The sequence below is a fragment of the Ostrea edulis genome, chromosome 3 (assembly GCF_947568905.1).
Source record: "Ostrea edulis chromosome 3, xbOstEdul1.1, whole genome shotgun sequence".
Lineage (NCBI taxonomy): Eukaryota > Metazoa > Mollusca > Bivalvia > Ostreida > Ostreidae > Ostrea > Ostrea edulis.
This window is the reverse complement of record NC_079166.1, coordinates 91021898-91038745: the sequence shown is the minus strand read 5'-3', so window position 1 is coordinate 91038745 and position 16848 is coordinate 91021898. Positions and strand designations below refer to the sequence as shown.

The 16848-nt window shown below is 34.6% G+C and overlaps 1 protein-coding gene across 1 annotated transcript; it reads right to left on the bottom strand.

The window, feature by feature from the left end:
* Positions 1-2183: 2183 nt before the first annotated feature.
* On the bottom strand, positions 2184-6222 carry LOC125677405 (uncharacterized). Its single transcript, XM_048915452.2, has 3 exons — positions 5720-6222; positions 3136-3198; positions 2184-3035 (listed from the first exon to the last, which is right to left on the bottom strand). The coding sequence occupies exons 1-3, from the start codon at positions 6126-6128 to the stop codon at positions 2572-2574; spliced, it is 936 nt and encodes a 311-aa protein (XP_048771409.2). The 5' UTR covers positions 6129-6222; the 3' UTR covers positions 2184-2571.
* Between the last annotated feature and the right edge of the window lie 10626 nt (positions 6223-16848).

Genomic DNA, 16848 nt, shown 5'->3' with positions numbered 1-16848 from the left:
TAAAACGAGATGTGTTCTTAAAACACAAATGATCCAGAAAGTTCACATACTAAGGAAAGGCTTTTACAGGATACGATGTTACATCAATTTGACTCCGCTTTTTGGCACTCTGTTTTCCCCTTAAACAGCTCTAGCAAGTTTAGCGTTATTTCGGATTTCAAACAGTTCGGTTGAGCATCACTGAAGAGACATTATTTGTCGAAATGCGCATCTGGTGCATCAAAATTGGTACCGTATAAGTTTAGCATTATGACCCCTGGGTCGAGACCTCTGCTGGTGGACTGTTAGTCCCCGAGGGTCTCTACAGCCCAGTAGCTAAGTACTTCGTTACTAGCTTGAAAATACGGGTGTATATTTAATTGCCGTGATAAAATATTGAAATTCATTTCAAAATTCATGATTATCTCCCTCGTGCAAAGCTCTTATCCTTAGACGAATTTGACTCCACTTTTTGGCACTCTGTTTTCCCCTTAAATAGCTCTAGCAAGTTTATCGTTATTTCGGATTTTAAACATTTCGGTTGAGCATCACTGAAGAGACATTATTTGTTGAAATGCGCATCTGGTGCATCAAAATTGGTACTGTATAAGTTTAACATTAACCCTATTTGGACTAATTGGAACCCGACCTAAAGTCACAATCCTGGGGATGCGATCTACACAATTTTGGTGCATGTTTTTCTACTCTTCCCAAATATGCATTTAGGTTGCATACAGTATCAGTAAAACTTAAAGAAGTTTTTCAAATGATAAATACATTAATCACTGAAATACTTTTCACCCATCCTGGAACCCTGGGTTCATGAAATTTACAATTTTGGTAACGGACTACCAGTTCTTTCTGAATTTCTATTTAGTTTCGATGTATTGTCAATAGCATTAAATGGGATGTTATTTAAATATTTCACACATAAACACTTTATTCCAAGTTTGGCCCCGCCCTGGAGTCAGAATCCCTAGCCAGGAGATCGTGAATTAAAAAGTTTCGTAGAGGCTTTCCTGCTATACACGAATATATATTTGCTTTTTCTTACAGATGTTCGGTTAGAAGTTCTTTTAAAAAAACAAAAACAATTACAAAATACGTTATTTGTCAGCCATAGAAAACGGCTCAGCTCCATATGTGACCTTCCCAGCTTCATCATATCATTGTTTATTATTTTCTTTGACAGTACCGGTTTATTTTGAATTACACTAAGATACCGGTGCCTGAATTCATCCACTTCTACTTGTATACCAATATAAGGAAACTTAATCTTGTACGAGTTGTCTTCCTTCATCTATAATGTCAATCTTTTACCTGCTTATAATAACCATTAGATATATCTATACCTGCTTATAATAACCATTAGATATATCTATACCTGCTTATAATAACCATTAGATATATCTATACTGGCTGCTCTATATTAATATCCTGGGCTTTCTGAGATACCGAATCCTGTTATATTTCATCACACACATACAGTATGGTGAACTTGGCCACAATATGAAGGAAGAAAAGCTTCCAAGCCACATGCATGTAAGAAATATGAAATGACAACTGATGATAAGTGTACAAATTGACGGAAAAAAAATAATCTGAAAATTTACCACTAGGCATGGCATCTCGTGTAATACCGTTAAACCATTTATAACTTCAAAACCTTTTTATGATTTCCCCTGACAATACCTCATCATACACTCCCTTAGTAATAACGTGTTTGTTGTTTCAAACATAATGTATGACTAGGTTGAAACCCTGCTTGTAAACATGTAACTATCTAAACTTAGCTTTATTTGTTCTGAGAAAGTGTTTAATATTCCACATAAAACAGAAGTAAAATGTTTACTCGCACAACAGAGAAGCGTATACAGTAGTATCAGTCTCATCGCCTTATTCTTGTGAATAAAGATAGATAAGGAAAAGTGACAACGATCAATGATCAATCTCAGAAAGACTAAAAGAATAGAAAATGAACACGAGGCAAACATGGGCATCTGAAACACCAGGCCTGGGTTTCTCGACAAAAAATCGGAAATTTGATCTAAGTAAGAGATTTTACTCAAATTTTGACCTTTAAAAGAAAAGAAAATTCAAACTCAAGTTTAAGATTTTTTGCGAGAAATCCAAGTCAGAGGCGGGACCAGGTGCCTAGGAGAAGTGAGCATAACTTTATCACAAATCACAATTAATTGGGTATGAACTCTATTTTCATCGCGCACTTTATTACATTATGATATCTTGACACAATTCAGTATTTTAACAGCATTGATAAGGTTTATAATGATTTTATTCTACATCAGACAGTGACATGAACACATCGAGTGATCAGACATGGTCTGTTGACAGGATTGTCAAGTTTACTGCATATATGATACACATCCAAAATATCAGCAGATTTCTCATTGTCAACAATTATTATTATTACGAATGAACATCATAATCAAACTTAACAATTGAAATATAACTCAGCACAGTGTTACCCCCTGTCGCAGGCAGTACCTGAATCAGAGATACTGGCCACTGGTCAGTGATGGGTACCGACTCGGTATCTGTGTATCCGGTTGCAAACCGCCCATCTTAATTAATTCACCTGGAACACACTACACAGATTAATGGCTTATTATCAATGTACGGATTGCATCTTAGGGATCCACATTTTGAAACTACAGGGTAGATAAGCTTTCCATCTTTATTTTCAAAATCCCCTGGTACAGTTTGCACGTTTTCATCTACACAGATATATTCTGTGGCGGCTGCGTGGTTATGATATCCCGCTCCCAGATATCCCTTATACTGCAGAGTCCAGTCCCCGTAACACGAGGTCCTCGCCGGTATCATAATAGAGCTTCTTCCTGTTCTAGCCTGACAAACACTACAGGGGACATCTTGTTGGTGCACATTTGCTCCAAATAAATTGCTTTCATATTCAGTACCATACACATATGCTAAATTTACAGTTGGTTGTCGATCTCCCCACTGTGGGTCTTCCGGCAGACAGATAAAGTTAGAAGCCGCACCTTTATGAGAATAATGCGATCCTCCGGCGTATCCTGCAAACAAATGATACACCAATGTTAATCATAATGATTTTACCATTGAGAATTAAGAATGTAAACGTACAATATATTCAGGTAATTTATTTGGACAAACCTTTATAGACGAGAGATGAACTTTCCGGACAGTCCGTCCGTCCCCATCGGATGTACACAGATCCTAAAATTATAAATAAAAATGACTTCGCAATGCGTGCCAACAAATAGAATCATTTGAAGCTGCGAGCTTTCGGTTCGCTTGGGTTTTAATGAATCTTTCAAAGTAAGTTTGGAACAAGTATAGTGGGAAAACATGTTAGGAACTTTTTTTAGTATGAAAGTTTTGAAACGGTGATTCAAGAATACTTCGATAGGCGGCATCAACCATGCGCATTTTCTTCTGTGCCATAAATCGAAGGTTTTTATAAGGGTTAGATCTGTGCACCAATCTAAATAAAATTAGATCCTAAAATAGCTCTTACAAGTTTATTGTTATTTCGGATGTCAAACATTTCGTTTGAGCATCACTGAAGAGACATGTTTTGTCGACATGCGCATCTGGTGCATCAGAATTGGTACCGTATAAGTTTTACATTATGACCCCTGGGTCGAGGCCTCTGTTGGTGGACTGTTAGTCCCCGAGGGTCTCTACATCCCAGTAGCTAAGTACTTCGTTACTAGCTTGAAAATACGGATATATATTCAATTGCTGTGATAAAATTTAGAAATTCATTTCAAAATTAAGAATTATCGCCCTCATGCATAGCTCTTATCCTTAGACGAATTGAACAATTGAAGAGACATTATTTGTCGAGATGCTCAACCGAAATGTTTGACATCCAAAATAACAATAAACTTGTAAGAGCTATTTTAGGGGAAAACAGAGTGCCAAAAAAAATGGAATCAAATTCGTTTAAGGATAAGAGTTACAAGTGAGATACAGCACTCATCATTCTTTGTTATGTAAACAAAAGGTGAAGATAACCAACTGTAATCAATGACATAAATCCCGTAAAGGCTCGTGCTATGTTTTGTTTACATATAGTCTGATTGGTAGAACATAGCGTGCTTAAAACAAAATGAGATGTGCTAAACACTGGAAACTATCTGTGTTCAGAATCAACATTTGAAATGAAAAAATAAATGCTTTAAACGAAACGTTTACTAGTATATTCAATCTATGCAAACAAAAACATGGCACCAGCCTTGTTTGCATTATATAGAATTGTGAGCTCTGTATCTCCTATGTACCTTGACAACTAACATTAAAATTTTTGCTGACCATTTTTGAAATACCTTAGTTAAGCATTCTAAACAATAAAAATAGAAAGATAAAATGTTAAAATTTTCGGCTCAAATCGTGTCCATGTCCTTTTAAAGGGTTAGGGTTAGGGTCAAACTATTGATTGGATACACATTTACCTTACTTGGAAAAAACAAATTATAAGGAATACATATGATACTAAAAGGGAAACATTTTAGGACACTTTTGTTGTAACATAGTTTGCATTTTTTTTATACTTGAGTTAATGTTTCAAATAATTTCCATTTCTTTTCAAGCTGATCTATACAATTATTTTTCCATGTACTTTGTTTTTCTACTTGGTATACATCAGTCCAGATGGCTTTAAATTTAATCAATGGCAGGCAATTTCCGGTACATTTGTTTAAGTATGTATAATGTTTCAAATGGTAATTTACAAAGTTTACCATTTTAATTTTTAGACACTCAAGGATAAGAGTTTTCTTATCAGTTATAATATTGAATTAAAGGGTTTCATTAAACCAACATTGCACATTTCTTCAACAGAAACAAAAAAAAAAACCCAAAAAAAACCACAAAAAAAAACAACAACAACAAAAACAAAACACAACTGACTATTTCACAATCATACATAATGTGTTCCAATGATTCTCTCTCCTCTAAACAAAAAGTGCATAGATTGTCTGATTTCTCAATCATTTTCACAAAAGTCTTTGTAGTTAAAATTCTATCTATCACTCGATATTGTAACCATCGTTATTTGCTATATTTGTGTTCATCCTTATGAATTCCTCTCCATTCTTCGTTTTATATTTCAAATTGTTTATCCCATTTTTAAAATTTTTTTTGTTGGTCCAGTTGGTTTATCTTTGTTAGAATTCAATATTCTGTAAATTTGTCTATCATTGGTTTTATTGTTAGTAAGGGTATAATGTTTAAGGGAATATATATTTTGTCGATAACAATCTGAAAGAGTTGAGTATAACCATAGAATAGATCACAGGGTTTATCAAATACTGAAATTTCCCATGATACTTCCCGGAGTTGGAATGTTTAAAATAAGTATTTCAAAACAGTACAATACAAACCAGAAGTTTTATTCCACATTAAACTGAAGGCTGGGAGCTTTCACAAAAGATTTGACAAATGCAATAACATTTTGAAAGAATGTTTTCCTGTCCGTCATAATTTTCAAGATCGATAACTCGCACAAATCACTTCTTGGTAGTCATTGAAAAATTCATCTGAATGTAATGCAGATTAACTAAAAAATCATAAAATGTTTTTGAATTTTACTTACCTGATATATCATCATGTATTGAATGTGGAGAAGTTAGATAACCATTCTCAACAAATACAGACTTAATCTACACAACACACACACACACACACACACACACACACACACACACACACACACACACACACACACACACACCTGTGGTTTGCATACTGTCAATTTCAGTCCTACGCTTTTGTTCTTCTTCCATAGATATCTTCACGTGCGATATTTCCTTCTGTATTGAGTCAGTAGTCCTTTTTTCTAGTTGGTCTACTTTCGTTTCTAAGTCTTTGTTTCTCTGTTTCATCAACGATAACTCTTCCTCGCGTTTTTGTACTTCTTCCATGAGTTTCTTCATATGTGCTATTTCGTTTTGCATTTTTTCTAGTTGGTCTACTTTCGTTTCGGAGTCACGGTTTCTCTGTTCCTCGCGTTTGAGCACTTCTTTGTACAGGATATTCAACCTCATCTCGAAAATATAGGCAGCTCCAAAAACAAAGGTTATGAGTACTCCTAGAACACAATGCTTAAGAGTCCTATTGGTACCTGTGGCCGTCCCCTCCATCGCGGTGTACTACAGGGAATTGTAACTGACTTGCATGTTTTTGTATATAAAAGTAGATTAACTGTTTAAAGTCCTTCACATTCGTTTCACTCAGCCGTGCACAATACAACAAAAATTTAAATGGACGTGTGTAACATGGCGTGAAGGGTAATTCAATCTATTAGATCGGCATGACTGTATAGATTGAATTCCGAGGACACACTTATGGCCCAATTCATTGAAGACAGATTTGACAAGGAAAATCATATTTAAAAAAAATTATTTAATGATTATAAAGATAGATTATATTCTTTTAATAAATGTAAATCTATAGAAAATAGGCAGAAATTATGTAAAGAATTAAAGTTAAGGCGTCAATACAAAAGGTTTCAAGGCAACATGTTAAATTACTTACGAAAAAGTAATCCCAAACATTTCCATAGATTGTTTCAATCAAATAAGACAAAGAATATACGGAGCAGCATTTGTAGTATAAAATATTCAATGAAGGTATACAAGGGAAGTTATTCAATATCATTAAGTCAATGTATAATAATATTAAAAGCTGTGTAAAATATGACGGATTTTTGAGTGATTATTTTTGTAATGACATAGATTTAGTGAAAGGCGAAACTTTGTCACCTATTTTCTTTTCTTTATATGTTAATGATTTTGAGATGAGTTTTATTAAGGAACATTGTCCAAGTATCGATATTCAAATGATAAATTTATTCCTTTTAATGTATGCAGATGACATGGTTATCATATCCGAAACTCCTGAGGTTTACAAATAATGTTAGATGCTCTGAAGAAATATATTAATGAGTGGAAACTAAATGTTAATGTACAAAAAACTAAAATTGTTGTTTTCAGGAATGGAGGAAAACTTAGAAAATGAGACATGGTCTTATGATAATTCATGGTCTTATGATAATTCATGTTTAAACATTGTCAATGAATTCAATTACCATGTCATACTGTTTAATTATAATGATAAATTCCAACATGCCGCAGAACAAGGGAGAAAAGCATTGTTTTCAATTTCCAATAATTTGAAGAAAAAAAATCCATTCTTTTAATACAGAAACACGATGTTATATTTTTGATACCTATGTCAACACTGTTTTATTATACCGTTCAGAAATATGGGGTTTTCCCAAAGCTCGAGATGTTGAGAAAGTGCATATAGGCTTTTGTAAAAAGCGTTTAGGTGTAAACAATAAAACCTGCAATAATTTAATTTACTGCGAACTTGGTAGAGTTCCTCTAACAATCAGAATAAAACTTCGAATATTTAAGTATTGGGTTAAATTACTACAATCAAATAACTGTATCTTGAAAGCATTCTATGATGAATGAGTTTCCTGTAATGATAATTGGACTGTAAACTTTCAAACAGAACTGGCAAATCTAGGTTTATCTTCTCTTTGGAATGTCTCAAATGTAAATAATAATACTTACAAGTTAATTGAACAACGTATGATTGATGTTTACAAACAAACAATTTTAGAAAACATTACAAATTCACAAAAGTTTTTTTTTTATATCAGCATTTGATTGATAACTTTTGTTTACAGTTATACTTGAATAAACCCATCAACTCTGTGTACAAATCGTTTACTACTCGCTTTAGAACTTCATCTCATTAACTAAATATTGAAGTTGGAAGACATAATAATATAGTCAGAGAACGACGGTTATGTACTGTTTGTGAGCTAACTGATGTAGAGAATGAGTTCCACTTTATCTTAAAATGCCCTCTATATGATGATTTGAGAGAAACATATGTTAAGGAATTCTGTTATACAAAACCCAGTGTTTACAAACTGATTAAAGTACTCAGTGTTAAAAATACTATGAACGGATTAATATCCTTGTGTCCATGATCACGTAACGGCGGAAGCTGAATCAATTCAGAATTAAGTATAAACAATTATGGCGACGTAAAAATTAGGATGACATGTAGACTGATGGAGTAATGTTAACAAATTCTAACTCATTTTAAACGGAATCATCTGCCACCGTGACGTTTCTAATAATTATATAATCTGTCCTACACGCTTGCGCACAACCATCATAAGCTTTGATCCTGCATTACAAAATCTCCCTTTTGATCTTGCATTGAATAAACCAGACTGGTTTGCTTCGTTGCTACCGATCAATGATATGTCGGAGTTATGCGTTACGGACTGACAGTTAAGACGAGAGAAGACCCCCACCATTTACCATATCTTGCAATACCACTTAAGATATCTGATCCGTGTGTTACTTTAACGGTCTATATATCTATACACTGTATGGGTGGGTGCGTGCGTGCGTGCGATTTTCTGAAACATGATGATACCAAAAATAGGTGAAGACATCCAAGATTCAGATTCTTTATTTCCGTGAGCCCCAGACTCATTGGATATCATATACATAAATACAATTATAAAACAAACAAAAATGGCAATATGAAGAGTGAGTAGACAACAATGTTACAACGATGTATAATTTAGATTAAACAATTTTTACAAATGATATCACACCATATGAGGGTTTCGTAGTTTAGAATATACCGTAAAAAAAAAATTCCAACATTGAACAAATAAATCGGATTGTTCTTTATGCGATCGAGTTAAATTGTATAATTTGCATGAAGTGTACAACTTATTACTCGATGTACAGACACCCCCCCCCCCCCCGAAAAAAACCCCACTTGCATGCACCTTTATTCATTGGATATTAATGTGTATGGTACATATGCCTTTAATACGTCAACCAAAAGATTTTTTAAAAGATCGAACATGGGTATCAATAAAGAAGATTAAAGTTTCATATCATTTCATGTACAATCATAAACATGTATAGTGAAAATTAAATTCAAACAAATCACAGTATGATTAAGATCGTTTTCCCTGAAAGAATATCGGACAATCAGCATTATCTAGTCCTCATTTCTAATGAGCCATCAATGTGCCGTCACCACGAACATCTGGTGTTTAATTAGTGCTATCAACCTTTCTAATGTTCAAATATGGCCTCTGGATTTGCAATGATTAACTATACGTAAAGTTGATGAGATGAAAATTCCACAGACAACTGACAAACTGTAGCGATTTATTTAAATATCTAACAGTCCAAAATGAAGTGTTCTCTCTGCTGGTTGCTGTGTCTAAATCTGTCAGTGGTGAGCTGTTACCTCGGGATTACATATAATTTGAAAGGTACAGTCCGTCGAAGTTAATTATTATTTTGTTCTAAATTAAATAGGGTAGAGGAAAAATCCGCGTACCTTTGTTTTTGCGTTTATAAAAATTACTTTTGTCTTCTAAAACAAACAACCTAAATTCATTTTTTGAAATATATACGTATTCTCACAATCTAATTAAAATCAAGACTTCTTAGATCCGCGCCGTATACTCTGCGATTGTGAGCGTATTCTAGGATCTGATTTTAATTAGATTGGTATACTCAAATTTAGGATTTCCAATGAGAGAGAGAGAGAGAGAGAGAGAGAGAGAGAGAGACGGTTTAGTAAACAGTTGAATTTGGAACCAAGAGCAAATAATTTAATCTACTGAATATAAGTGAGTACGTTGTTGTACTATATCTAATGTAATCTATAATAATATATGTAACGGTTCAATAAATGAAGAAGAATATTCCAAATATTATTCATTTTTTATGCCAACGCGCATAAATAAACGCGATATAATTTTACGAAGGAAACACGCAGTGTGGTTTCCGTGTTTGTAAACATAACGTGGGCTTTAATGGCAGATATATATATATATATATATATATATATATATATATATATATATATAGAGAGAGAGAGAGAGAGAGAGAGAGAGAGAGAGAGATTTCTTAATTTATTGTATAACGTTTTACAGATTGTAAAGATTTGCCACCCGTTCAGTATTGTGGAAAGTCAGCCAGAGTTAACCCCCCTGTGGTTCTGTACTTCTATCACGTCGCTAGAGGTCAGTGTGAGCCTTTCCTATGGTCCGACTGTCCCAACGCTCACTCTAAGAATGTGTTTCCACAGAAAGACGAGTGTGAGGCCGTGTGTAAAGAACCCCTGACTGTCGTCAACATTGAACAGGAAGCTGGATAGCTGCTGTGTGATTGTTATGATTGATGGAGTTTCTATGATAAATAAAAGATAACGACATAATCAAAATAGTAATGATGTAAATAAGATTGTGAACCAAATACTGAATAACAACATAAGTGTTATTTGCATTTTAATGATACGGTTACTATTAAATAATATATGAGATATTGGATATGTCAGTTTTTAAAAGGTCAAACTCCAAGGTCAAGGTCACAAGGTCAAACAACGTGACATCACAAGGTATGTGTATGCAATGTCCCCCTTTAAATCGTTAGGAAATATTCAATAAGCTGTGTTTTCTTGAAAGTAAATCAAACTCCTAGATGAAATGGTCAATGATTGTGGTATGAATTGAAATGAATTGCAATAAAAAATCTATATATAAAATATTTATTTCAGTAGATATTGAATAGGTTAGGGATTGTTTTAAATGTAGGCTAAACTTCAAGTTCAAAAGGTCAAACACCATGATATCACATGAAAGGTCTTCTAAAAAAAGATACTATATTCAACCCATGGCAATCCTACCTTAAATAGTTGAGGGATATTTAGTAGGTTAACTTATATTCTCTTAAAAGTAGGTGAAACCGAGGTTAAGGTCGCAAGGTTAATCATTTTGATATTTTATCACAAGGAATGTATATAAGAAAATTGAAATGTATATATACATGTACCCTATGAGAGCCCAATCACCCACTATCAAAAAACTAAGAGTAAGGTTAAAGTTTTGAAATTTGGGTCAAACTCCAAGGTCAAGATCATAAGGTCAAAGATCGTTTACGAAAGGTAAGACCTTACCAAAGCAAATGTTACTGCAAATCAGGAGATATTGAATATAGTTACGTGTCCTAAAAAGTAGGTTAAACTCTAAGGTGTTCAATTGATTGATTGTATATTGTTTAACGCCTCTCTTTAGAATTTTTCACGCATATGAAGACTTCACCATTGCCGGTGAACGGCTGCAAGGCCTATGTTAGGTGCTTACCGCCTTTGGGCAGGGAAGAATCTTTATCGTGCCACACCTGCTGTGACAAGGGGACTCGGTTTTTGCGGACTCATCCGAAGGACAGCTCCATTTAGTGGCCTCTTTCGACAAGCAAGGGATACTGAGGACCTTTTCTGACCCGAATCCCGACAGGACCAATACCAGGGTGAATGTTTCAAGGTTAAAAGGATTTAGTAGCAAAGAAAAGATTATGTCACAAGGAATGTGTGTATGAAATATGAAAACCCTAACACTCCCCACTGAAACGTTATAAGCAAAGGTCCGCAACGACGGACCAACAAGACAAGGTCTTCCCTCGACTATAATCGCAGGACATAACAATATATTAATCCACGCAAGTTTGACACATTTGCACTTAAATTTGTTTTAATGTGGTCCTACTACTTTTGAAAATAATTTGCTTTAATTGATTTCTTGGATATTCCCATATAAAGCCTTGATCCCCTATTGTGGCCCCATCCTACCCCCAGGATCATAATTTGAGCAAACTTGAATCAAAGCTATGTCAGGAAATTCTCATGTGAATTTCCAGATTTTTTTTACCCAGTATATTCATGGATAATTATGGTGGCATATTTCTGCCCCCCGTATGCAAGTTATTTTTCTATAATTTATGTCTACATGCAAGATAGATATGTCGACGTGCAGGTAATTAGGTCGACATGCAAGAAAAATGTAATCAGATAAAAATTTGTAAAATATTCCAAAATTATCAAATATCGCCCACACGTGACTTCCAACATGCTAAATGCAACTTATTTATGTTGACATGCGAGATATATTTGTCTAGAATGTTGACATATTTCTGTTGAATGTTGACATATTTCTGTTGAATGTTGACATACGTATCTATAGAAAAATAACTTACAAATAGGAGGCAGAAATATGACACCATAGATAATATTTAAAACTTTTCTGGCCCAGTTGTATGAGAAGAGAATGTCTAAAGATTTTCCCCTCTACATTCGCATGCTAAACTTTAATCTCCTATTGTGTTCCCAGCCTACCTGGGGGGGGGGGGGGGGGGGGCATGCTTTGAACAAACGTAGCTCAATAATATATCAGTCAAATTTAAACTTTTCTGCCTTAGTGGTTCTTGAGAAAATGTCTAAATGACTCCAATTAATAAGAACGAAATATTCAGAAATTGTTAGAGGTATTAAACAATTAGAGCTAGTACAAGTCGCATGTATATATTGAGGCAAATGGACATATTTATCAAATATGTTGTTTAATAAAGGTACGTTTGTATTGAAGCCGATAGGTGCCAGGGTATAGAATTAATATTCATTTAACTGGCGGCCGCCACTTAATTGATATGGCGGCCGCCAGTTATTCAACTCCTTTCTCTCTCTCTCTCTCTCTCTCTCTCAAAATGAAAAGGATGCAATTCCTGTAATCTCCCTCTCCAATACTTAGTCATTTATATGTGATATACAATTAAGAACATTGTTGTTTTCGATTGTGCTGTTAAGTAAATGTTTGCGATATGAAATGTTGATAGATTCGCGCAAGAGCAAATCTTCATGTATATTTAATATACCAACGTATTAGGCACGTAGAACCAGGGGGCTTTCCCTCCATTTTTTTTTTTTTTTTTTTTACAATGTTCAATTTCTGTTATTTTCACATGCAAATTAAGTTATTTTCACATGTGAAATAAGATTAATTTGAGGATTGGCCCCCACCCCACTCTTTTGGTGGCAGTAATGAATAGTAAAAATGTAATAATGAATGAACTTATAAATTGAAGGATGAACGGAGCCCCCTCCCTCCAATTAAAGAGTACGGAGTTTGGGCAAAAGAGACATTTTAAAGTTTGTTTTCTGCTTGTCAACAATTGTAGAGGACAATTTCTCCTCCGACTGTCCCTATACACTTTGAAAAACGATGCTGCGTGTTTGCGTACTATTCTAAATCTTTCCAAAAATAATCACTCAGCAATACGAATTAAATTGTTTTAGCAATTGGCAGCCGTCATGTATAAATAAAGTGGCGGCCGCCAGATAAATGAAGTGGCGACCGCCAGATAAATGAAGTGGCGGCCGCTAGTTAAATAAATATTAATTCTATACCTTGGCACCTATCGGCTTCTATAGGTTTGACATTCAGTGGAAGCTGATTGTATCTTCTTTTATGGGGAAATTTGATGACATTTAAGAAATAAAATTCGTTAAAAAACATTATGAGGATATGAACTGCGACACTACACCCAACGTAAGGTGACCTTTGAGGATAAATATTCCGTGTCTGCTTTCTGATGAAAGTTCAAACCTCTCCTCTTACAAATCACACAACTGGAATGACTCTCTCCAGGAGATTGTATGGGAAAAGGAATCAATGTTGGAATTTAGGCATTCACTATTTGGGGCGGGGGGGGGGGGGGGGGTCCATAATGTTGATCAATTTGCAACACGATCTGTATGTTTGTGCTTACCGAAGGGATGTGCATGATTTTATCAAATTTTTATTCAAATGCCTCTGAATGGTGGTACCCCGATGTTTTACAACCTCTACATTACATGAGAAAAAAAGAAGTTACAAAATCGCTAGGCGTAAATGGGGGAAAACTAAAGGGAACTTTAAATCGATTTTTGATTGATTAAAATATTTTAGTCCGAGTATCCAAATTTTCGTAAAGGAATTATTTTAGGGTAGCACTAATTAACTGTACATCAATAAGAAAGCCACGGTAATTGAAAATAGTAGCTAATTCAGCTGTCATTGTCAGTACTAGAACTATGACTTTCACTTTTTTCAGAAAAATTGTTGACGCGTGGGTGCACCGAATACTATCAATTGTATGTCGTATCATGTCCACTTGTTCAGTATGTTGCATACATTGTTACATTTCTATTATACATTAATTTCTCAATATTGTATCAGTTTCTCTTTATTGTATTTAAATCGTGAACTGCCTCCTATTTCATTGTTGATCTTTGTATACCCATGTAACTGAATTGAAGATCTTCCGGAGGCTTACGCAAGACCTATTAAACTCTGGATTATAGTTACTGCACATCAAAACTAATATGGATGTCTGATGAAGTATGTCATAGTTATCTAGTAAACAAACAATGATAAAAACAAGTTTTAAAGCTTATTTTTTAAAGCTCGGCAAGGGGAAATTTTCTTTTCTCATACGACCAATAACTCGCGTAAATTTGTCATACCTACACTTTTGGTTTTTTTTTCTTCGTAAAAAAATCTGGAAAATGTTTTGAAATTGTATATTAAAATGTGAATGAGTGATTGATTGAAGTTGCCTATAACAAATCACTTCGTACACGTAATTCAGCGCCGATAGTGCGTACCACAGTTCGAGTTGTTGGAACATTAGCTGAAATAATGTAGCCCTATCCAATTTTTTTTTAATTCTGACGTTTTCGGGATAGGGCTACAATTCCATAGGATCTCCGTAATGGTGCAAAATAATTTTATGAATAACCGATAATAAACTCTGTGTATTAGTCCCAAATGTTGTTTACACCAGAAAGAGTACCAACTTTGTGCTCGGGCATGTCTAATAAAGGTGTTTTTCATTAAATATAATGTACAGCATGCAAAATTCTTCGTCTGCTCCGCCATGCTTGTTATCGCGAGATCTCGTAGGTGGATCTAATGAAAAACCTAAACATTGACAATCAGTGCGAAAATGTAGTTACTCGAGCCACTTCGACAAAGAAAGGAAAATCATATTGTTGCAGAAAGAATTTACACTCTGCTGTTCGGTTTTTAACTTGATATTAAATTCAAACCTTTTCAATACCGACGAAATAGCTTTCGCCTCCATACTTGTCCATTGGTGTAAATACTACCTTATATGGCATATGCAAATGACTTGACAATCGGAAGTTTATACTTCAGTACATAAAACATGGCGCACAAATATGAATCGAGAAATTGGAATTTATCGAAATTGTTGAAAACGGTAGAATAGAGCCTCACAAATCTTAGGTTGCAGGTTGTAAATTTATATATTGACTAAGAAACATAGAATATCATTTTATTTACGTAAAGAAAGTCAGGAAATGTTTAGAATGAGCGCAAATGTTGCGGGAGTGAATCACTCCCGCATAGAGGGCTACATTATTGCAGCTATTGGAACATATGTTCAATATTATTTGGACTATGATATATATAATTTCTCAATAATCACGATTAATTGATAAATCAAATCATTTGGTTTCTAAATGCATTAATTTATGTATTTCATTGTGTATAAAAAGGACTCATAGCGATATTTATGAATTCAACAATTAGGGAGGTTTATTGCATCGCCACAATGGCTGACTGCATTTTCAAACATGGATGCCAATGATAAATATCAGCAATATTTGTACATCAGTTTAGATTTAATTGTCTAGTTGAGTTGTAAATTTGAAAATTTTAAATTTCAAAACACTGTTGTACAAATCCTCCACTTTCATCCATATCAGATCTCCGTACAGTGATCCTCCCTAAGCATTCCTAAATGGTAGCATGTAAATAAGGCTGCACATGTAAATCATACAATTGAAGCAGCATGAAAAATTCTAATTATTTCCAAAGTAAATAGGATTATGTAGTAATTGAAATGCAGGCGAGCCTAACCGTGTAGGGCCTCGAGGTGGAAGAACGGCTGTACCGCATTACGCTCAGACTACCTAAAGAACCCTTCATAAAAATAAGACAATGATAAGGACAGTTTATAATTACATATAAAGTGATCAGGAATATTATCAAACCAAGTTAAACACCTTTTATCTTTTGATCCTCACCATTTCAGGGGAGTTCTGGTTGTGAACCCAAAGGTATGTATAGATTTTGTTTAAACTTGCAGAGTCTTTGATCTTTTTTTTTGTAAAACACCATCCATAAAACATGCTGAGAATAGCTCTGTTTGGTTCTAGCTATGTATACATTCATGTAGATACTAGAAAGTCTCTCAGGCGGGGATCTTTACTTCCCTCATGGTGTACGGTTCCTTGAGAAAGGTGGTGTGTGTGTGCATCGGGCATAAACAAGAAATGTATGTATAATAGTGAGTGAGTTTAAGTCAGAGATAGTGCGTGTATGTTTGGGTGGTAATGGCATTGCTGTTAATCATCTCCAAAAATAATAGTGAAGGGGCATTAAAATGTTGATAAATGAACATAAGTCAATGGGTGTAAAGAGTGTACTTGTGTCTGAAATATTGAAGAGAGGGAACTTCGTTAACGCCCAAGGATTAGAGAGGAACTCATTCGATGTCCAGCGTATGCAAGTCAATCTAAGTACCAAAGGCAAAATCTGAACACTGTTGCATTTCCTGAAATTCATTTTGCCTCTGACTTCACGCTACAGATCTGGTGTACATAAACGAGAGTGGTTTGTAGAAACAATTTCACAGAGTAAAGAAGATTCTGATGGCTGTTGTGTAAGTTGTACACGATTAGGTAATTCCAATGTTATTTATTACAATTGTTTTCATTGGACAAAAATAAATTAAAGGTGAACTAGAATTTACACATTCAATAAATCTGAAAACGTGATGTATTCATTAGCGCCTGAAACGTACGAGTACCCAGCGGGGAAATTATTCAAATTTTCATCCACCCACAATCTCCACAGATAACATGCTTGTTTATCATCTATCGGGAGGGGACGTATATCAT

Coding starts and splice junctions, on each gene's coding strand:
- LOC125677405 (XM_048915452.2), bottom strand. CDS start 6,128: ATGGAGGGGACGGCCACAGGTACCAATAGGACTCTTAAGCATTGTGTT. Junction 3,199..5,719: donor TGACAGTATGCAAACCACAG/GTGTGTGTGTGT, acceptor TTATAATTTTAG/GATCTGTGTACATCCGATGG. Junction 3,036..3,135: donor TTCATCTCTCGTCTATAAAG/GTTTGTCCAAAT, acceptor ATTTGTTTGCAG/GATACGCCGGAGGATCGCAT.